At 37.2% G+C, this 23,419-nt stretch overlaps 2 protein-coding genes across 50 annotated transcripts in view; one reads left to right on the forward strand and one right to left on the reverse strand.

Annotated features, from left to right (window-relative positions):
* Window positions 1-23,419, reverse strand: part of LOC125770109 (N-acetylgalactosaminyltransferase 6-like) — a 156,784-nt gene that overhangs the window by 58,563 nt on the left and 74,802 nt on the right. For 9 of the 32 annotated variants that reach the window (XM_049439374.1, XM_049439375.1, XM_049439379.1 and 6 more), the window contains 2 exons: window positions 12,170-12,208; window positions 11,269-11,307 (listed from right to left, as the gene is read on the reverse strand). The exons of 10 other annotated variants lie outside the window; for them this stretch is intronic. In XM_049439374.1, coding sequence (XP_049295331.1) covers window positions 11,269-11,307; window positions 12,170-12,208 — 78 coding nt within the window. The remainder of the gene's footprint in view (window positions 1-11,268; window positions 11,308-12,169; window positions 12,209-23,419) is intronic. 13 more of the 32 variants (XM_049439377.1, XM_049439399.1, XM_049439385.1 and 10 more) reach the window with 2 other exon arrangements.
* Window positions 1-23,419, forward strand: part of LOC125770108 (uncharacterized) — an 84,129-nt gene that overhangs the window by 42,016 nt on the left and 18,694 nt on the right. For 4 of the 18 annotated variants that reach the window (XM_049439359.1, XM_049439354.1, XM_049439363.1 and 1 more), the window contains one exon: window positions 11,790-12,199. The exons of 4 other annotated variants lie outside the window; for them this stretch is intronic. Coding sequence is in view for 6 of the 14 variants with exons in the window: in XM_049439349.1 (XP_049295306.1) it covers window positions 6,752-10,123 (3,372 nt within the window). In the remaining 8 variants the exon portion in view is untranslated. Of the gene's footprint in view, window positions 1-2,831; window positions 3,725-4,156; window positions 6,152-6,751; window positions 10,418-11,596; window positions 11,715-11,789; window positions 12,200-12,498; window positions 12,617-12,700; window positions 13,337-13,715; window positions 14,094-22,777; window positions 23,378-23,419 lie in introns of those variants that run through there. 10 more of the 18 variants (XM_049439369.1, XM_049439367.1, XM_049439349.1 and 7 more) reach the window with 8 other exon arrangements.

The raw sequence follows: 23,419 nt of genomic DNA on the forward strand, positions 1-23,419 counted from the left end.
TTCCGCCAATGGAGGAAATGGTAGCAATGGTCAAGATGGCGGCAATGGGAAGGCGGGTGAAGATGGAAAGGGCATTAGCAGATCGGAGTTTGATTCTTTGTTTCCGCTTCCAAGTGTCCTCGATTTTAATAACTGTTTAGGGAAAACTAGTATAAACTTACTAAGTAAATCTCACACCATTCAAATAGGATGGCTTCATAATTCGTTTGTTTACTACATTGACCCTTTTGACAGCTCTTATGATATAAAATCTGCCTTAGCGGAAGGAAACCGTTCGCGGAATAATATATTCCTGAAATCTAGAACTGAAGATGGACATGGTATCACATATTCCTTTCAAAGCGGCGTAGGGATAAACTATGAACAATCTTTTTTATTGTACGAAGGAACGGCAGGGACCTCTGGCAAGTCCGGAGGAGAGTATAGTTTGGGCGGAGAAGGTGGTAAACCTGGCGAAGTCAAAATAGTGTGTTTGGAGGGTAATCAGAATGTTAGAGCTAAAATTGTTACCAAAAGTGGAGCTGATGGAATCAATGGCAAAGGGGGTGTAAATGGTCGCAATGGCAAAAGAGGATGGGATATGGCATACATGGATTATGCCTTTGGAAGGACGTTTGGTCCAGGTACATGGCCTAAATATTACGGAAGAGATGAAAATAGCATTCTCAAGATAAAATACTATACCTCCAGTGCAGATGATAGAGTACGCTGTCCATACAAGAAGGACACTGATTATCCTTTTGCTGGCATAGCAGAATCAAAGATTGAAAACAAAAATATGGCAACACTAGAAGAAAGAAATAATAGTAGATCAGACAGAGGACGCGAGCATCAATCCAAAGCTGTAGGAAACAAAGCAAGTTCAAGGCAGCGAATTTTAAAAACTTATTCTACATTTATGAACACCGTAGAAGCGGAAATTCAAGCAGAACAAAAGAAGCGAGAATATGAGCAACAACAAGCTGCTGAAATGGAAAGGCAAAAACAAATGGAACAAGCTGAACAGAGGCGAGCTTTTGAAGAGCAACTCGCAGCACAACAACAACAGGTAGATGAAGTTAAGGAGTACTTTTTAGGAAGATTGTTTGTAGAAGAAGAGAACAATGTTCAAAGTCCTGTGGCTCAATGTTGTGAAGAAGTTGAAGAAATTCAGAATACTACTACCCAGCAGCAGAATTCTGAAACATTGGCAGAAAATCTTCAATCAAGTCAACAAAACAGTGAAGAAGTAGACTTAGCAACATTTTCACTCAAACGACATGTACCATTCCAACCAGGTTCAGAACATAATGATGGAAAAGTTAAGATTTCGGTTAGTTCCAAAGGTAAACATAACATTGATGAAACGTTTGCTATGAATTGTCAATATTCGAATTTAGATGACTGGATTCATTTGAACACGACCATTCTTGATTGTAAACGTCTTAAACAATTAATGGATCGTTTTAATACTGATAAAGGGCATTTGATCGACGAGCAATCGGAAGAAACCAATGCTAAACTACATGCCGTAGAACAAATGTTTGTTGGTAAATATAAACTAGCTTCTCTACATGCTCTGACAACTGCTCCGCAAATGGAACACGAAATGAAACAAATAGATACTATTAAAATAAAAAATGAATCCAAATATCTTACGCAAACTAAAGAAAAAAATAACATGATCGAACATAACATACTAGGTACGATGAAACAGTACCTATTTGAAAATACTCAAGAGTTGAGGGACAACCTAGCATCGTTTGTAACGCAAGAAATGATGATTGATAATTTAGACCTGAATCGAGCAGTTAAGACATTTGTACTGGAAACAGAATATACCGATTTGCTTGAAGAACGTTTAGAAAATTTGCAAAACGAACTTAAGAAGCCACAGCACAAACACATCCACCGATTTTGGGATGGATTGGATGATAGACCACTGGTAGATGAAGTGAAGGAAATGATTGAAAAAGATAGCACACTGAAGGCTCTTTACGATCGATGGAATGAAGTGAAACGCAGAGCATTACAATATGAGTCACAAGATCTAATTGTGGATGAGGACGAGAAGAAAAAATTCACATCATACATACGAAGTAAAGGCGTGATGTCTGAAAGTTGCAGAGAATTGTTAGCATATGTGTACGATATCAATCTGAGAGTCTATGACAGGGATGAAGATGATGAATTAATTCTTTGCGAGGATCATAATTCTTTATCTGACACAAAAAATTACATCCTTTCAAGGGGTGATGAGTTTGTGCAGCTCACAGTAAATGAAGAATACCTACAACTGGGTAAAGAACGATTACAAAAAGATAAAATATATGCCAAAATTCTTGGCGATTTCGACATGCTGAAAAGCATTGCAGACATCACAAATTATTTGGAAAAAAGTGTTCTTCCAGAATGTCATCACAACGAAGCTGAGCAAGACCATTTTGATGAAAAATTAGCTTCAAAAATGATAGCAAATTTCTTTCCAGAAGAAAAACGACATGAATTACAAGCAATGTTGGAAAAAGTGGGATATGAATATTCAAAACAAAAAAGAATTTTGCAACACATGCTACGACGTTTCACTCACGAAGGGATACACATATCTTTCAACGAGATGTGTTTTTTCATAAACGCTGTGCTGGACAATTTTGTACATAATGATCAAGAGGCGTACACATTCACGTGGATTGTGGCAGCTTATAGTCAACGCAATTGGATGGATGAAGTTGTTCTGCTGCAGCTAGAAACATATTTCCAGAAGAAATTGAAAGAAACACAACAGTGGCGAAATTATTTGGGGAACATAAAAAGCAAGGAAGTATTGCTAATATTTGCCACTGAGCTTCAAGGTAGTGTCTGTTCTGTAGAGTGCGTCGATGAGATATTGCGTCTGTTGAGCAATGTTCCAATCGAATCAATGCTTTTCGATGGAATACCTCTTACGGAATGGTGTTACTTTCTTAAGGAATACAACTGGATGGTTAAATTGAGGCAACTTCTAGAATGGAGCAAAGATGAAAAATTAGAGGATGCTACTTACTACATGAGATCTGTAGAGAACATGTTTGGAGAAAGTAAGGCTACTGATTTACTGGACGTAATTAAAGACAAAGAAAACGATGTAAATGAAGCTTTGGTGCTGGGTGTTCTATTAAATTTACATAAGCAAAAATGGAAACTGTCGGATGAAGATATTGGTACCTTAAAACTGTGCAGCTTGCAAGAGTGGACAGCTAAAATGGAAGAAAAATATAAACCGATTCTGGAGGAACTCAAAATAGACCAACTAGCAGAAATAATTGTGAATGATAAAATTTCATCTGATGAAATATCCAAGCATCTGCCGAAGATGCAAACATCCATACCAAAGATTTCAGATAAAAAGATCTCACACAATGAAAGTCCAGTGGCATTATTTACAGAGCCTGAGATAAAAACATGGGTTGAAGAATTTCGCGGTAAATCGAACTATAACACCGTGGAGCGCCATTTAGACACATACGAGGAAATGCTCGCTGTCATTGATAGAGCAATAGAGATTAAGAGAGGATTTCGACTTCGCGACACCCAGAGACTAAGCGTGTTAATGTTATTGGCGAACGATCGAAGCACATTGGCTCAAGTATCAACTGGCGAAGGAAAATCGTTAATTGTGGTAGCCCTCTCATTGATGAAGGCTCTCTTAAGGGAAAAGGTAGACGTTGTGACAAGCTCACCAGTACTCGCTAGGCGAGATTCGGAGGTGAACGCAGATATTTATGGAATGTTCGGCATCAACGTATCACACAACTGTAGCGATGATATTGAGGAACGCAAAGAGGCGTACTCTATGCATCAAGTGGTGTACGGTGATCTGGCAAACTTTCAACGAGACTACTTGCTGGACAGATTCTATGGGAAGAACGTATTGGGTGATCGTGATTTCACAAATGTCATCGTTGATGAAGTCGATAGTATGCTGCTCGATAAAGGGAACAATATGTTATATTTATCCCATGATATACCGGGCATGGATAAGCTTGAGTCGGTATACATTTACATTTGGCAAATGGTAAATAGCCTTGCAGAACTTCCCCAAGATAGTAAAACAAAAATGATTGAAAAGGAAATATTGAGTAATTTATATAACTCAATCAACCAGGAAGATTTAAAGCAACTGGATACTAACCTTAGCTCTAGAGTGTTGAATATTATTTGGAATTGCTTGGTGGTGGCTGGGATCATAAATGAGAGAGGAGAAATACTTACTGACAATATTGATTCTACAAAACTGGAGGAAATACTTACACCTGAAGTCAGTCAATACAAACATAGAGTTAGCTTTCTCCTCAAGAAATTTGTTAACCGCGAGAAGCATATCAAAGTTCCAAACTTTTTGAAAAAGTTTGTAGAAAGACATTTGTCGTCTTGGATAAGAAGTGCTATCAATGCATTATTAATGGCACCTGGACAATCTTACGTGGTAGATAATAAAAAGTCCGGATCAAAAGCAGATCGCAACGCTAGCATAATTATTCTTGACAACGACACCGGAGCAGACCAGGGAAGTTCTCAATGGGGTGAAGCATTGCATCAGTTTTTACAACTCAAGCATGGCTGTAAATTGTCAATGCAAAGTTTAAAGGCAGTTTTTGTTTCCAATGTTACCTATTTCAAGATGTACAAACTATTGTACGGTTTAACTGGTACTCTGGGTTCAGAGAGAGAAAGGAATTTACTCAAAGATATACACAATGTTGCCTTCGTAACTATACCAACGGCTAAACCGAAACAATTTGAAGAGTATGAACCGATTATTAGTGGCGAATATAGGACGTGGCGAAACAATATTACAACCGAAGTTTGCAAACTCATCAACGAAGAGAAAAGATCAGTTCTCATCATCTGTGACACGATCAACGATGCCGAAAGTATAAAAGACACTTTGAAGGGAATGTTTCCAAACCAACTTCACACCTACACAAGAGACTATCAAGAGTTTGATATTGTAGAGGGTTGTAAGCAATTGCAACAGGGACAGATCATCATTGCTACCAACTTAGCAGGACGTGGTACGGACATACGAATTACGGATGCGCTTAAGCAAAGTGGTGGATTGCACGTTATATTAACGTACCTTCCCGAGAACATTCGAATTGAAGAGCAAGCCTTTGGAAGGGCAGCAAGAAGCGGAGACAAAGGATCCGGACAGTTAATAATAATGGTTTCAAGTGGGGAACAGGACTGTAGATCCACCATAACAGGTTTGAGAACAACACGCGATAGAGAAGAACTACAGCGTATATCAAACATTAAAAGATACTATAATAACATTATCAAAATTGAAGAAGTTTGCTTCAAGGAGTTTAAACAGGTTTATGAAAAGCATAGGAAAAGCCTTGATGATGCTAGTGTTCCTGCTAAAGTTAAGACATTGTTGCTGCAAAATTGCCTAGACAAATGGTCTTTCTGGTTGGACGAATATAATGCAATGATGGAAAATAATATGCACGAATGTAATGAAAGAAATATTTTATTAATGTTAAAGAATTTCGTAACAAAACTCTCCAAACTCAATACTGGAACATGCTTTGATAATACATCTAAAACTACATTTTTAAACAGCCAAACTTGGGCAGTATGGATGGAAGGAAACCCAATGAGAATGATTGAATTAGCGAATTTTTTATTTAAAACTTGTGTTTCGGAACAACAGGAAAAACAGGAAACAGAAATAAAATTGGCGTACGAAACATCAATGAGTTTATATGATGAAGTGATTAAAAATGAGCCTCAGTTTAGTGAAGCTGCGCACTATTACCGCGCTTATACTATGATGATAAAAATCGAGTGGAAGGAAAACTTACAAAGCGAAGAGGATAAAAGAAAATTGAAAACTTTGAAAAAGGATTTGCATATTGCGTTGAATATTTTTGAATACCGTCAAATGTGTGCTTTGAGAGCAGCAAACGACGTGAATGGATTAAAAGGAAACAATGTGTGGCATAATGACTACCAAACGCAGAAAAACATCATTTATCAGCTATATCAAACGTTCATACGGTCAATAGAGGACATATTTGGTCATGCTGTATCACACAACACATTTGTTACAGACGAAATAAAAGAAAATGTAGCAGAACATATTTTCATGCAACTTATCGAAAAGGGTGTTATATCGCGTCCAAAGGTTCGGAAAACCATTTCCGAACAACAATTACGTATGATTCATAACGACTATGGAGTATCAATTGAAGTTTTGAAGAAATTTCTCTCTGAAAATGCTGGACTCATCGTTGAGGAAGAATTTATAAAGGCATGCAAAGAAAAAATCCCACTCCCTAGCAGAGAAGAGTTTTGGCAATTGTTGATCGACCAAAAGGTGCTTAACTCGATCAAGAAGTATGCTATAGTAGATAAGGCGAAGCTGGAAGCACTAGATCCTTCGTTGAAGGATGCATTAGATGGAAAGATCGTCGATAAAACGTTGGTTACAGAATCCATAGAACCGACCCCAGGACAGATTGTTTTATATCGCGAAGAATTATCTCTTCGAAGTACGGAAAATAACGACTCTGAAACCAACACCATTGTTCCGTATGTAATATTTGAAAAAGAATATTTTGTAAGCCTTATCGGAAAGGAAAAGTTTGAAATGATGGTTAAAAAGGATATAATCAGATGCAATGAAATGGCAAATGTTGATAGAAACATGATTGCATCATGTAAGTTTTCGTTGTTTGACTCTATTTCAACGGAGAACATTGTTCTTCGAGCAAATATAGCACAGGTTGAAGCAGAGCTTATCATGGAAGAACTGATTAACCGAGAGGTTTTGGAGCGAAAAGGTGAATGCTTTGTGTTGAATGAAAGTTTTAGTGGTTCAGAAGAAGAATTGCTTCCGTCGTATCCTTTGTACGAAGACACTATAAGAGATTTACTTTCGTCCTGCTTTGCCTACAGACTAGCACTTAATCATATAGAAGAACAACTAGAAAAAGATGATCAAATATTGCACATGCCTTTGAAATGCAACTGCTATCCACAGTTTTTCCAGGATTTAATAACTCATGACATAATCCGACCACCGAAGTGGTCGAAAGTAAAAGAAGACAAATTCCTGGAAATATTAAATGAGGTTTTCAATTCATTGAAATGTTACACAGAAGTAAATAATTGGTTAAAAAAGTTATTACATATATCCACAGAGGATTCAAAACGACTTTTTGAAGATTTATTTTTGACTTCATTGGATAGGATGGGAGATGCTAAAATTACAGATGTGAACTTATCCGAACGCATAAATAAAAGTAAAGGCTTTGCACCACTAAATCAAGCAAAAGAATTGTTGCAGTATGATATGAGGAAAACGATCGAACAATTATGTATGCAGTTAGATTTATTCTTCAAAACAGAAACTAAAAGTCATGTTGAGAGTGTGCTGGGACAAATAAAACCGTCAATAATTGGGTTGAAAGTTCCCAGCATCAATTTAAAATCTATTCGGGAAGCGGGAAACACAATAGAAAAAAATTTTGGAACTATTGAAGAGGAAAAGCTATTGACTTTAAATGGATTGGCAAATCATATAGAAGTGGTGGATAAGAACAGTACTAATTCAACACTGAGCAAGTGGATAGTGTTGGGTATTGGAATAGCGCAAACTGTTGTGGGCCTAACAGCAGGTGCATTATCTTTCGTTGGTTCGGCATTAATTTCTGAAGGGATCAACGACATATTATATGCCTTAAGTAGTTTCACGACAGGATATTTCAGTTGGCAGAATTATATGGAACAAAAGTATAAAAGCATGTTAGTAACAGCTTATACTAGTGGTATAAAAGCCTATGTTAAATTAAGTGGTATGCTATCCCGATATGTTTCAAACATCAATGGATTTTTGGGAAATCTCATGAAAAGATATAATTACGTGTTTAAAAATACAACTAGCAAGATTCTAGCACAGTTAAATAAATCTAGTTTAATGAAATACATAAATGTACAAATAGAATCGCTTCAATATTTGGTGCGACTCGTAGAAAAATCTTTAACTCATACACTGTTCGACGTAATTTTAATTCAAAATATAATCAGACGAATTAAAACTGAAGAAACGAAAACAACAGTAGAAAAGAAGACCACTCTCGAGGTAAAACCACATCATTCGAACAATGTTGATACACAAGGGTTGTTCAATTCAATCATTACAGAGCTGTTACAACAAATTATGAGTAAGTTCGATAATCATATAGTTTTTCAAAATCTTAGAATAATATATAATGAGTTAGGGGAGCAGCAGGCACAGATACTCGTACATGAAATTCCTGACTTTGCGAGCATTGATTGGAAAGTTTATACATCTGCAGTTAAGCAAATAACTTGCATTTTATCCAAGGAAGTTACGAGTGATATAAAAAATTCAATCAAAGAAACTAAAACGAAGGAAAATTTAACGAATGTTAGTACCAAATGGGTATGGAATAATTGTGCAGAGGAGATCGAAAAATTATCATCAACGGTAGAAACATTTCTTGATTCTTTAGATACTAAAATACAAGAAAAATCAAAAACCATGGTCCAAAGAGCATCATTAACACAAAATGTTCAACCAAATGTTAGAAGTTTTGAACAGTTTAGAGCCGATGTCATTAAGGAATGGAAAATGCAATTGAGCAACCATCTTGACACTATTATTTTACAACCTTTGATAAAACCATTGTTTGACGATGCGCTTTTTGGTGTGACACAGACCAATAAACGGTTATTACATAACTACAATGATGGCAGATTAACGCGTAAATTAAGAAAAGACCGTTTGAAGCAAGACTATCATGAAAAACTGAAGCAAATTATGTCCAAGACCAAAAGTCCAACATTGTTTGCTGCTATTATAAGGGAGAATGTACCAATGGATCTGACCTGTGTGGCGGCATGTACATCGCCGGTGTATATGCTTTTGAAAAGATTGGGAATAGATGTAAAAGGTATAGTCATTACAGTACAAGGGGAAAACGGTATTGAAGAAACGTTTCACTCGGGTGCGACCGAGGGTGAAAATGTAAGGAATGTTACCCTGCAGCTGAGGAACAATCATTTTATATTCTCTGAAAATCAGCTTGATGTTCCCGACAATAATTGTTTGTACGCTGCGTTAGTTGATGCTATACCGGAGTTGATAAACATAGAAGCACGCACTTTTAGAGAAAAAATTGCAAACGCGATTGAGAATGATCCGAAAGTTCAACACCTGATAAGACAAGGTTGGCACCGGTATCCAATAATGAAATATAATGCCATCGGAGGCAGAGCGCCAAAGCGGACTGGTGATAAATTAAATAAAAAAAAGAAAACCAATAAACGATCTGAAAGTAACGATGCATCAGAAAGAGCTTTTGAAGACACATATTTATCAGAAGTAGCTATGGAATATGTAAATTACATGCCTCCTGAAAATTGTCCCACGGCTAGAAGTCCAAATTTACATCTGTTTCTACGTTTTACATTTTACCCAGTGGGGTTTGCAGCATTATTGCAAGCGGTAGGAAGAACCTACAATCACACACTTGAACAGATGGTCGCAAACGGAGCTAGTAACTGCTTTGATAACTCAAATGTAGTCCCAGGTGGATTTATTCATCGTGCCCATAGGGTAAGATGTATAGTAGATCCGTTCTCACCCGAAAATGTAAAGAAAATTAATAACAAGAAAGTAAACAGAACAAACGAAGAACGAAAAGAAAATTTGAAACCTATACATCGTAAAGCATTAGAAATAATAGAAAAATATGCTGGCAGTAGAGAAAATGTTTTAAAAGATGCTAACAGATTTGATAAAATTGGTGGTTGGATTGATAGGACGCAATTCGAATTAATAGCACTTTTTTTCAATTCATTCGATTTTAGTAAAGATCCAACGAATGATGATATAAATGAATTGCAAAAATGGGTAGAAGATATAGTGAATAGGTTCCTTGATTATTTTGAATCACATAAGCATCAATATGACGAAACTATGATAGCGGAAATAGAAAGGGTTACACAAAGGCTTTTATATTTAGATTATAAAGAGTTATTTATGTACGGTAAATTCATTTTTCATCATATTATTGAATTTATTTCAAAACTGGGAGGCCCCGGTGATTTAGATGGTGGCGGTACATAGTACTTGAGCTTAGGGTAATACATTTTAAACATTTACAACCATTTTTAAGATGATTAAAAAGGTAGCTGTGGATATGGATTGATAATTGATGAATCAATATGAAAATACACTCCTTTATTACGATAATGTTAGTTGGACATCCGTCGCCGTAGGGATGACCATAATGCACTTGCCACAGAGCAAGTAGTAAGTAGTTCATAGTTAGAACTACCGCAATAACAACAAAAAACATTGTATGGTAAACCAAAAACATGTCAGGGTTATCAGGGTCCCAACATATGAATTATTACTTATATTATATTACTTATAAGTTATATTTTATTAGAGCAATCATTCATTTTTGTACACCAAACGAAGCGATCATGCCATGGTAAGGAGAATCAATATGGATATTAAAAGTAAAACGAATCCCCAATACTTTGCTCTTCCATCGACTTATAAATCACCCCAACAAGAGGTCGAAGTGAAGGCGTGAAAGGTTGACATCGAACGCAGGTCACTCTGCTCAACTCCTTCAACAAATATTGCATTGCTCACTAATGTCTTGAAACAGCACTGGAATGGAAATCTTATGCAGTCCTATGCTTGTGCTGTCTCCTCCAATTTGGACTGGTATTGGAGAGAAGTGTGTACAACGTTCCACCGGAAAAGAAGAGACTGTTCAGTTACGCGATACATATAGAGAAACAGTACTCCAACATGAGTGAAGACAATCGGCTCATTAAACGGCAAGCAAAAGAGACAAGTTACGCATGCTTCAATAAAAATGGTTATAATTTCATGTCAAAACTCGTCAGACATGCAGATTGCGGTTTCAAATTAACTCAATCAATCAGTAGAGGCGAAGACAGAGATCAACTCTAAAAGCCCAACAATGTCCACATGGTAGATAGAAGCTATGGAGTCGGGCATAACTACATGCAATCGGACCGGATATTATATCATCAACCTGAAGTAGTACTTCTGTAGACAACATGCCTTTCGGCCACATATGCACATTCATCCATAGAAGCCGACGAAAGTGTTCTACTAGCGTTCGCAAGAAAGATGCTATGAAATGTCTATCACTATCGAATGAGACAGTGCAATGACAAACTCTATGATCAGCAGGATGAGCTCAGCAACGTGGCGTAGATTGTACTCACCAGGCATTGGTAGATCATTCCCACACGAAGGTCTCTTCCCTGAAAGATAAGATAAGATGGAGTCATGACGTATAGCGACTTAAAGGATTTCTGCAGCAGTTGAGATATTGAACCGCTAAGTACGGTTAAGCTATTGAAAGTCATCATAACTAAAAAAAAACCAACTAACTTCACGTACACCGCGTTTAGAACGATCAACACACGAGCACGTAAATCATGTCACCAAGTGGTTATCCAGGTTCGTGCCTTTTGTTTTTATACTGTTTAACTTTAGCAAAATCTTTTAAATAAATATGTATACTAAACTTTCAATTATTGATTTTCACAGTTCACCACTAAATATTTAAACATACGATGAAGTAGTACAGAGCATGGCATAATGTTCAACAGAAGTTACCAAATTGGAAAATATTTGTGAGGGGTTGTCTGAGCAAGCTGCAGATATTGTAAGGCATGTAATGTTATGTAATTGAATTCATAAAAACAATTTTTTTTTTATTCTTCTTCTACGATTTTCACAGACTTGTATTCTAAACGGGTTGCCGTATTTTTCTGGCAATCCAGACGAGTGGTCGATGTTTGAAGCGAGTTTTAACGAAACTACGCGACTTTGTGGTTTTTCCGATGGAGAGAATACCATACGCCTTCAGCAAGCATTAAAGGGATAGGCATTGAAGGCCGTTCAGTGTCGTCTTCGCAAATCGGATAACCTCAAAGAAGTGATGGAAACCCTAAGATCGATGTTCGGTTAAAAGCCGATGTTAGAAGCCGACGAAAGTGTTCTACTAGCGTTCGCAAGAAAGATGCTAAGAAATATCTATCACTATCGAATGAGACAGTGCAATGACAGACTCTATGATCAGCAGGATGAGCACAGTAATGTGGCGTAGATTGTACTCACCAGGCATTGGTAGATCATTCCCACACGAAGGTCTCTTCCCTGAAAGATAAGATGAGATGGAGTCATGACGAATGGCGACTTAAAGGATTTCTGCAGCAGTTGAGATATTGAACCGCTAAGTACGGTTAAGCTATTGAAAGTCATCATAACTAAAAAAAAAACCAACTAACTTCACGTACACCGCGTTTAGAACGATCAACACTCGAGCACGTAAATCATGTCACCAAGTGGTTATTCAGGTTCGTGCCTTTTGTTTTTATACTGTTTAACTTTAGCAAAATCTTTTAAATAAATATGTATACTAAACTTTCAATTATTGATTTTCACAGTTCACCACTAAATATTTAAACATAAGATGAAGTAGTACAGAGCATGGCATAATGTTCAACAGAGGTTGCAAAATTGGAAAATATTTGTGAGGGGTTTTCTTAGGAAGCTACAGATATTGTAAGTATAGGCATGTAACGTTAAGTAATTGAATTCATAAAAACGAAACAATTTTTTTTTATTCTTCTTCTACGATTTTCACAGACTTGTATTCTAAAACGGCATCACGGATAGTGGATGGTAATTTAGATGGATGGATCAACTCGCTTCTTTACTCTCCGTAGCTCGACGGCATTTTAAAAGCAAAGTTCCTAAAGAACGAAAAAAGTAATGTATTGTTATTTAGTATTTAGGCCTGTAATAAGGACTTATTATTCGGTTAAAATTGTTACATATAAATTAAAACAAACTTGTTCGAAACAATATGGAGCTAATCTAAACAAGGTGTCCCTTAGATGTGAAAATGCTTATGTTGTTGATAATGAGGTTTTTTTATTTGTATGTAGTTTAAGTCTAGTTAAGCTGTGGCTCGATTTGTAATATAAGCTGAAGGGTATTTAAGTTTAGTTGCAACCTGTTGTTTGTTTTGTTTGGTTATAGAATAAAAATATAATTTACATTATATGTACTAACAAACTCATCCTAAAATAAGCCTTTCACAGTCCAATTCTATTGTCAATGCATTGACATTGATTTGTTGATATAATTGAGAAAAATGACAAACGAATAGTGTTTTTAATTAAAACAATCAATGTTAAGAGCCGAAAGAATGCAACAATATACTTTTAATATTCGACCGTGAGCGCTAATAAGCGAGATAAGTAAGTAAACGATGTAGTGGTACTGTTCTGTAAAACGGTTCGATTGAACTTTCGCTGCCACGTCGCGTTCCCGCTAGATGGCGCTCATAAAGCGATTTCGGTTGAGTGAGCTTCGGCTCAGCGAGGATATTCGGCTGAGCGGGATGAGTGCCGCTGAATAAAAGCCCACCGAAGCTGGCGCCAGGGCTCTTTCCCTAGCGGCTCAGCAAGAAGGCAGAGGTTTTTTTAACACCACACACAATTCACACACACAATCCAATTCTACAAATGCTACAAACACACAAAATACACGTGTTTAATATAATAGAGTTTAGTTAAAGAAAACTGCGTGTCGCGATAAAATATAGGGAAAGAAATTTGTGATTGCTGGACGCAATCTTTGTTGCTGGACGCAACAGGTACAGTGTTTTGAATACAAGTTTTTACTCTATTCAAATGTATAATTTAACGGCATTTTAAAAAAGATATGGACGGAACAATTTATTTCATTCCCACATCAATTTCATTACTCACGATCATAAAAATAGACAGAGATACGTCCTACCCAGTAACATCATTGGAACCCAGTCATGCAAATACTGGTTTCTGAGGATCACTTCCAGGATCCTTTGTTCACTTGGCAAAAGTTGGCCCACTTTAGGTTCCATGAGCTATCCCAATGACTGTGTCCCGCTTAGGCAAAGAGGGCCAGACGCATACACTCTCACACCGCGGTATATAAAGCGCTGCGAGCCACGCCCGCTTCAGCCGCCCACGGGAGTTCGTCGCGCGTGGATCTATGCCGGATTATAGCAAAAAAAAAAAAAAATACAAATGCCCAAAAAAATAAATACGCTAGGGGGGTTTCTCCACTTTCGCTCTCTTGTGAAAACTATCAGAGAGTGAGAAAATTTTTTTTCCTCATACAATCTGTGTTGCGGTGATAACGTATCACGTACGTATCGTGTACCGTATATAAATTAAAAATAGGAATGGATTTCAAAGCTCATTTGATGCTTCATGATGATTTCAAATCATCAGCTCGTATGATGATTTCAAATAATCCTTTCGTGCTTTTGGATATTTTTGGGACATGACAATTGCATGATAGGTTTGTTTCCTACCTAGGTTTATTTTGTCCTTTACACCATTAACCAAATTATATGTTGGAAAGAATTTAAAAATTACACATATACATTTGTGACGTTGAAGCAATTCCCGATATATCTAATCAAAATAAAATGCTTAAATAATTGTGTAAAAATCTGCAAAAATACTTAAAATGTGCGAAATTTTATTCTTTAAAACCTCAGAGAACATCATTTTTATTTAGTGAAGAGCTTTTTGTGTAATTCGCTAAAAACCAATACAAGTATATTACGGGCGGCCGTAAGAAAATAACTTTAGCAATGTATAAAAATGCCCCCTTTCTATGAGCAACCGCAAGGAAATAGCGAAGGCAATTTTGGTAATAGTTTATATGCGTACCATGCGGGAAATGCTTAGCCCAAATGCATAATAAATGTAGAAAAGCGAAAACCGAATTTGCCCACTCATTGCCGCTTGTGGATCTTTGCCGCTGTGTAATGCACAAAGCGCCGTATGCTGTGATTGCCTATGCCTAGCCTCTATGTGTAAATGGTGCGATCACCGCCGCTATAACACAACACCAACACACTCCAAGCGTCAAGCTGATTCCCACAACTAGCCCAGATTCTATAGCATGCGTTGCCCAGTTTTTGAGTACATGGTCTCTTTGAATGTATTTCAGTGTATAGCCGCGCGATTGGAAAACTTCCGTCATTGTTCGTATGTACACTTTGTTATGTCTCGCTTCGCATGCAGGCCAGAACATAGCGGCAATAGTTTTTATTCAGGGGAGGAGATGAATTGCATGGTTGGGACGTTTGCGTGACTGGGTTATGGGTCGCTTCATAGTTTTATTTTTTTATTACAAACTCTTCTGGCCAGTACATCCATTCTTGTGATAACATAATATTTTAATACATTGGCTAACTCTTTTTACAGAAATTAAAGATAACATTTAACACCGATGTTAAAGGGTTGTGCAATGCTCGGAATACTTCTGCTGAAAATAATCAACGAAAAGAAGATATCAAAGTTGACTGATAAAGCTTTTTTGGAATCATTTATAAGGGATACTCACTGGCTTCGTGGAAGCAGTTGTTTCTTTGTGCATTGCTGTGTTACGTGAAGTTAAGGAATATATTCTAAAAACAAATCAAAGACGTGAATTTAAATTTGATGTAGTGCATACCGTGTCAAAAAAAAAATCAGACCAATTGTAAAGGTGTGGTGAACGTGTCGTAATCAAGTACCACCAAACCAACGACTCATCTGTGAGTGTTAGCGACAAGTGTTCGTACGATTGTTGCCGCGAGTGAATCGAAAAGACACGAATGTTTCAAATGTGAAGTAAAATAAAATAATATAGTTTTGTGGTTAGCTGTTTGTAAAATTTTGTTAAAGGTTTTCCATCATCAATTCAACTCTTTACTTTGACACCTACAACTTGATTGACAAACGCAAAAAAACGATTGCCTATCAGAAATATGCAGTATTGAGCAAATAACCCTGTTTCCTCAATGTCCAAAGTAATTAACAAACTTATTCGAGCACTTTCATTTTAACGAAAATTGAACACCACTTATAAATAATAAATATTAAAAATTGAATCCAAGCAATACGGCGAGGCCGTTCTTCTTGAATAAAAAAAAAAACAACACTAAAATCCATCATGAAGCAAGAAGAAGTTATTTTTTCTCTAAAGAACATCGATGATCGGCAGGTTGTCGAGGTTTTTGGTAGACAGATAGTTCTGAATTCTATATTATCCAAGGTAGAGAACGAAGTTTCAAACAATCCTAATATCGAAGAGGTTCGTTTCATCGCCGGTACGATCTTTACGATTGATGCTAATCTTGAGAAGGAAGTATGGCGCGGACGGAATATTGTAGTTTATGCAAAAGAAATAATGGTTTCCCAACCGGTTCACTGGAACGTGTCTGGAAAAGATAGTTGTCATAAATACGAACGAAATGCTGGGACTGGCGAAGACGGGACTGGTTTGAATGGAAAAGATGGAATAGCTGGCGGAAGCGGAGGCAATGTTTTGATACTTGCCAAAAGTATGAAAGGCTCAGAGAATTTAACAATTTCTGCCAATGGAGGAAATGGTAGCAATGGTCAAGATGGCGGCAATGGGAAGGCGGGTGAAGATGGAAAGGGTATTAGTAGATCGGAGTTTGATTCTTTGTTTCCACTACCTTCTAATATTTTATCTCATCCAGGATTTCTAGAAAAAACTTTTGAAAGCTTACTAAGTAAATCTCACACAATTGAAGAAGGATGGGCGCAAAAAAAATATCCTTTCTACACCGAAACTAGGGAAGACATTGATATATTAAAATCTACCTTAAAAGCGGGAAATCGTATTGATTATCATTTATTCCTTAAATCTAAGACTGAGGATGGACATGGTATCACATACTCCTTTTATTATGGCGAGTGGATACATAATAAACAATCTTTTTTATTGTACGAAGGAACGGCAGGAACCTCTGGCAAGTCCGGAGGAGAGTATAGTTTGGGCGGAGAAGGTGGTAAACCTGGTGAAGTAAAAATAGTGTGTTTGGAGAGTAATCAGAATGTAAAAACTGAAATTGTTACTAAAAGTGGAGCTGACGGAATCAATGGCAAAGGGGGTGTAAATGGTCGCAATGGCAAAAGAGGATGGGATATGGCATACATGGAATATGAGAATGGAAGGATGTTTGGTCCAGGTACATGGCCTAAATATTACGGAAGAGATGAAAATAGCAGTCTCAAGATAAATTACTATACCTCCAGTGCAGATGATAGAGTACGCAGTCCATACAAGAACGACATTCGATTTGCTAGTATAACAGAATCAAAGATTGAGAACAAAATTATGGCAACACTAGAAGAAAGAAATAATAGTAGACCAGGTAAAGGACGCGAGCATCAATCCAAAGCTGTAGGAAAGAAAACAATTTCAAGGCAGCGAATTTTAAATACTTATTCTACATTTATGAACACCGTAGAAGCGGAAATTCAAGCAGAACAAAAGAAGCGAGAATATGAACAACAACTTGCTGCTGAAATGGAAAGGCAAAAACAAATGGAACAAGCTGCACAGAGACGAGCTTTGGAAGAACAACTTGCAGCACAACAAGCTGCTGAAATGGAAAGGCAAATACAAATGGAACAAGCTGCACAGAGACGAGCTTTGGAAGAACAACTTGCAGCACAACAACAACAGGTAGATGAAGTTAAGGAGTACTTTTTAGGAAGATTGTTTGTAGAAGAAGAGAACAATGTTCAAAGTCCTGTGGCTCAATGTTGTGAAGAAATTGAAGAAATTCAGAATACTATTACCCAGCAACAGAATTCTGAAACATTGGCAGAAAATCATCAATCAAGTCAACAAAACAGTGAAGAAGTAGACTTAGCAACATTTTCACTCAAACGACATGTACCATTCCAACCAGGTTCAGAACATAATCATGGAAAAGTTAAGATTTCGGTTAGTTCCAAAGGTAAACATAACATTGATGAAACGTTTGCTATGAATTGTGAATATTCGAATTTAGATGACTGGATTCATTTGAACACGACCATTCTTGATTGTAAACGTCTTAAACAATTAATGGATCGTTTTGATACTGATAAAGGGCATTTCATCGACGAGCAATCGGAAGAAACCACTGCTAAACTACATGCGGTAGAACAAATGTTTGTTGGTAAATATAAACTAGCTTCTCTACATGCTCTGACAACTGCTCCGCAAATGGAACAGGAAATGAAACAAATAGATAATATTAAAATAAAAAATGAATCCAAATATCTTAGGCAAACTAAAGAAAAAAATAACATGATCGAACATAACATACTAGGTACGATGCAACAGTACCTATTTGAAAATACTCAAGAGTTGAGGGACAACCTAGCATCGTTTGTAACGCAAGAAATGATGATTGATAATTTAGACCTGAATCGAGCAGTGAAGACATTTGTACTGGAAACAGAATATACCGATTTGCTTGAAGAACGTTTAGAAAAATTGCAAAACGAACTTAAGAAGCCACAGCACAAACACATCCACCGATTTTGGGATGGATTGGATGATAGACCACTGGTAGATGAAGTGAAGGAAATGATTGAAAAAGATAGCACACTGAAGGCTCTTTACGATCGATGGAATGAAGTGAAACGCAGAGCATTACAATATGAGTCACAAGATCTAATTGTGGATGAGGACGAGAAGAAAAAATTCACATCATACATACGAAGTAAAGGCGTGATGTCTGAAAGTTGCAGAGAATTGTTAGCATATGTGTACGATATCAATCTGAGAGTCTATGACAGGGATGAAGATGATGAATTAATTCTTTGCGAGGATCATAATTCTTTATCTGACACAAAAAATTACATCCTTTCAAGGGGTGATGAGTTTGTGCAGCTCACAGTAAATGAAGAATACCTACAACTGGGTAAAGAACGATTACAAAAAGATAAAATATATGCCAAAATTCTTGGCGATTTCGACATGCTGAAAAGCATTGCAGACATCACAAATTATTTGGAAAAAAGTGTTCTTCCAGAAGGTAATCAAAACGAAGCTGAGCAAGACCATTTCGACGAAAAATCAGCCACAAAAATGATAGCAAAGTTCTTTCCAGAAGAAGAACGACATGAATTACAGGCAATGTTGGAAAAAGTGGCATATGAATATTCAAAACAAAAAGGAATTTTGCAACACATTCTACAACGTTTCACTCACGAAGGGATACACATATCTTTCAACGAGATGTGTTTTTTCATAAACGCTGTGCTGGACAATTTTGTACATAATGATCAAGAGGAGTACACATTCACGTGGATTGTGGCAGCTTATAGTCAACGCAATTGGATGGATGAAGTTGTTCTGCTGCAGCTAGAAACATATTTCCAGAAGAAATTGAAAGAAACACAACAGTGGCGAAATTATTTGGGGAACATAAAAAGCAAAGAAGTATTGCTAGTATTTGCCACTGAGCTTCAAGGTAGTGTCTGTTCTGCAGAGTGCGTCGATGAGATATTGCGTCTGTTGAGCAATGTTCCAATCGAATCAATGCTTGTCGATGGAATACCTCTTACGGAATGGCGTTACTTTCTTAAGGAATACAACTGGATGGTTAAATTAAGGCAACTTCTAGAATGGAGCAAAGATGAAAAATTAGAGATTGCTACTTACTACATGAGATCTGTAGAGAACATGTTTGGAGAAAGTAAGGCTACTGATTTACTAGACGTAATTAAAGACAAAGAAAACGATGTAAATGAAGCTTTGGTGCTGGGTGTTCTATTAAATTTACATAAGCAAAAATGGAAACTGTCGGATGAAGATATTTGTACCTTAACACTGTGCAGCTTGCAAGAGTGGACAGCTAAAATGGAAGAAAAATATAAACCGATTCTAGATGAACTCAAAATAGACCAACTAGCAGAAATAATTGTGAATGATAAAATTTCATCTGATGAAATATCCAAGCATCTGCCGAAGATGCAAACATCCATACGAAAGATTTCAGATAAAAAGATCTCACACAATGATAGTCCAGTGGCATTATTTACAGAGCCGGAGATAAAAACATGGGTTGAAGAATTTCGCCGTAAAATGAACTATAGCACCGTGGAGCGCCATTTAGACACATACGAGGAAATGCTCGCTGTCATTGATAGAGCAATAGAGATTAAGAGAGGATTTCGACTTCGCGACACCCAGAGACTAAGCGTGTTAATGTTATTGGCGAACGATCGAAGCACATTGGCTCAAGTCTCAACTGGCGAAGGAAAATCGTTAATTGTGGTAGCCCTCTCATTGATGAAGGCTCTCTTAAGGGAAAAGGTAGACGTTGTGACAAGCTCGCCAGTGCTCGCTAAGCGAGATTCGGAGGTGAACGCAGATATTTATGGAATGTTCGACATCAACGTATCACACAACTGTAGCGATGATATTGAGGAACGCAAAGAGGCGTACTCTATGCATCAAGTGGTGTACGGTGATCTGGCAAACTTTCAACGAGATTACTTGCTGGACAGATTCTATGGGAAGAACGTATTGGGTGATCGTGATTTCACAAATGTCATCGTTGATGAAGTCGATAGTATGTTGCTCGATAAAGGGAACAATATGTTATATTTATCCCATGATATACCGGGTATGGATAAGCTTGAGTCGGTATACATTTACATTTGGCAAATGGTCAATAGCCATGCAGAACGTCCCGAAAATATTGAAACAGAAATGATTGAAAAGGAAATATTGAGTAATTTATATAACTCAATCAACCAGGAAGATTTAAAGCAACTGGATACTAACCTTAGCTCTAGAAAGTTGAATATTATTTGGAATTGCTTGGTGGTGGCTGGGATCATAAATGAGAGAGGAGAAATACTTACTGACACTATTGATTCTACAAAACTGGAGGAAATACTTACACCTGAAATCAGTCAATACAAACATAGAGTTAGCTTTCTCCTCAAGAAATGTGTTAATCGCGAAAAGCATATCAAAGTTCCAAACTTTTTGAAAAAGTTTGTAGAAAGACACTTGTCGTCTTGGATAAGAAGTGCTATCAATGCATTATTAATGGCACCTGGACAATCTTACGTGGTAGATTATACAAAATCCGGATCAAAAGCAGATCGCAACGCTAGCATAATTATTCTTGACAACGACACCGGAGCAGACCAGGGAAGTTCTCAATGGGGTGAAGCATTGCATCAGTTTTTACAACTCAAGCATGGCTGTAAATTGTCAATGCAAAGTTTAAAGGCAGTTTTTGTTTCCAATGTTACCTATTTCAAGATGTACAAACTATTGTACGGTTTAACTGGTACTCTGGGTTCAGAGAGAGAAAGGAATTTACTCAAAGATATACACAATGTTGCCTTCGTAACTATACCAACGGCTAAACCGAAACAATTTGAAGAGTATGAACCAATTATTAGTGGCGGATATAGGACGTGGCGAAAAAATATTGCAACTCAAGTTTGCAAACTCGTCAACGAAGAGAAAAGATCAGTTCTCATCATCTGTGACACGATCAACGATGCCGAAAGTATAAAAGACACTTTGAAGGGAATGTTTCCAAACCAGCTTCACACCTACACAAGAGACTATCAAGAGTTTGATATTGTAGAGGGTTGTAAGCAATTACAACAGGGACAGATCATCATTGCTACCAACTTAGCAGGACGCGGTACGGACATACGAATTACGGATGCGCTTAAGCAAAGTGGTGGATTGCACGTTATATTAACGTACCTTCCCGAGAACATTCGAATTGAAGAGCAAGCCTTTGGAAGGGCAGCAAGAAGCGGAGACAAAGGATCCGGACAGTTAATAATAATGGTTTCGAGTCAAAGGCAGTATCGTCGATCGAAAATAATCGAATTAAAGAAGACTCGGGATGATAATGAGCTGTACCGTATATCAGACATTAAAACATACTATGAAAAGACCATCAAGGCCGAAGAGATTTGTTTCGACGAGTTCAAACAGGTTTATGAAAAGCATAGGAAAAGCCTTGAAGCGGTTGATGTCCCTTCGGAAGTTACAACAATCTTGCTGCAAAATTGCCTAGACCAATGGTCTTTTTGGCTGGACGAACACAGTCGATCCATGGAGAATATGATGCAAGAATGTGATGAAAGGGGTGTTCCAACATTAGTCAAGACATTTGTATCAAAATTATCCGGATTTGAATCGGGAAAATGCGTTAATGACGAAGTTCGAATTTCATATTTCAAGAGCCAAAAGTGGATAGACTGGGTGGAAGGGAATCCTATGCAAATGATAAAATTGGCCAATTATCTATCTGGAACTAATCTTAAGAAATGCAGGATGACAGAAGACGAGCTTTTGGAATATGCGTTTGACATTTTTGAGACCAATAAGGAGAATGGAGTGACTCACTATGGAATCATCAACTATGGGATGTTATTGGCGGACGAAACAGCAATGAGTTTGTATGATGACGTTATAAAAATTGAGCCTCAGTTTAGTGAAGCTGCACACTATTATCGTGCTTACACTTTGATGAAATCAATCGAGCAAGAGGAAACATTGGAAAGCAAAGAGAATAAGAAGAAATATAAAGATTTTAAGAAACATTTGCGCGAGGCAATGAGGCTTTTTGAAGACCATCATGCGTTTGCCTTGCAGGCTGCAATTATTACAAACAATCTGAAAGGAAACAATGTGTGGCACGATGAGTATCAAGCACAGAAAGATACCATTGCTAAGCTATATCAAACGTTCATACGGTCAATAGAGGACATATTTGGTCATGCTGTATCACACAACACATTTGTTACAGACGAAATAAAAGAAAATGTAGCAGAACATATTTTCATGCAACTTATCGAAAGGGGTGTAATATCGCGTCCAAAGGTTCGGAAAACCATTTCCGAACAACAACTACGTATGATTCATAACGACTATGGAGTATCAATTGAAGTTTTGAAGAAATTTCTCTCTGAAAATGCTGGACTCATCGTTGAGGAAGAATTTATAAAGGCATGCAAAGAAAAAATCCCACTCCCTAGCAGAGAAGTGTTTTGGCAATTGTTGATCGACCAAAAGGTGCTTAACTCGGTCAAGAAGTATGCTATAGTAGATAAGGCGAAGCTGGAAGCACTAGATCCTTCGTTGAAGGATGCATTAGACGGAAAGATCGTCGATAAAACGTTGGTTACAGAATCCATAGAACCGACCCCAGGACAGATTGTTTTATATCGCGAAGAATTATCTCTTCGAAGTACGGAAAATAACGACTCTGTAACCAAAACCATTGTTCCGTATGAAATATTTGAAAAAGAATATTTTGTAAGCCTTATCGGAAAGGAAAAGTTTGAAATGATGGTTAAAAAGGATATAATCAGATGCAATGAAATGGCAAATGTTGATAGAGACATGATTGCATCATGTAAGTTTTCGTCGTTTGACTCTATTTCAGTGGAGGACATTGTTCTTCGAGCAAATATAGCACAGGTTGAAGCAGAGCTTATCATGCAAGAACTGATTAGCCGAGCG

Source organism: Anopheles funestus, chromosome 3RL (genome assembly GCF_943734845.2).
Source record: "Anopheles funestus chromosome 3RL, idAnoFuneDA-416_04, whole genome shotgun sequence".
Taxonomy (NCBI): Eukaryota; Metazoa; Arthropoda; class Insecta; order Diptera; family Culicidae; genus Anopheles; species Anopheles funestus.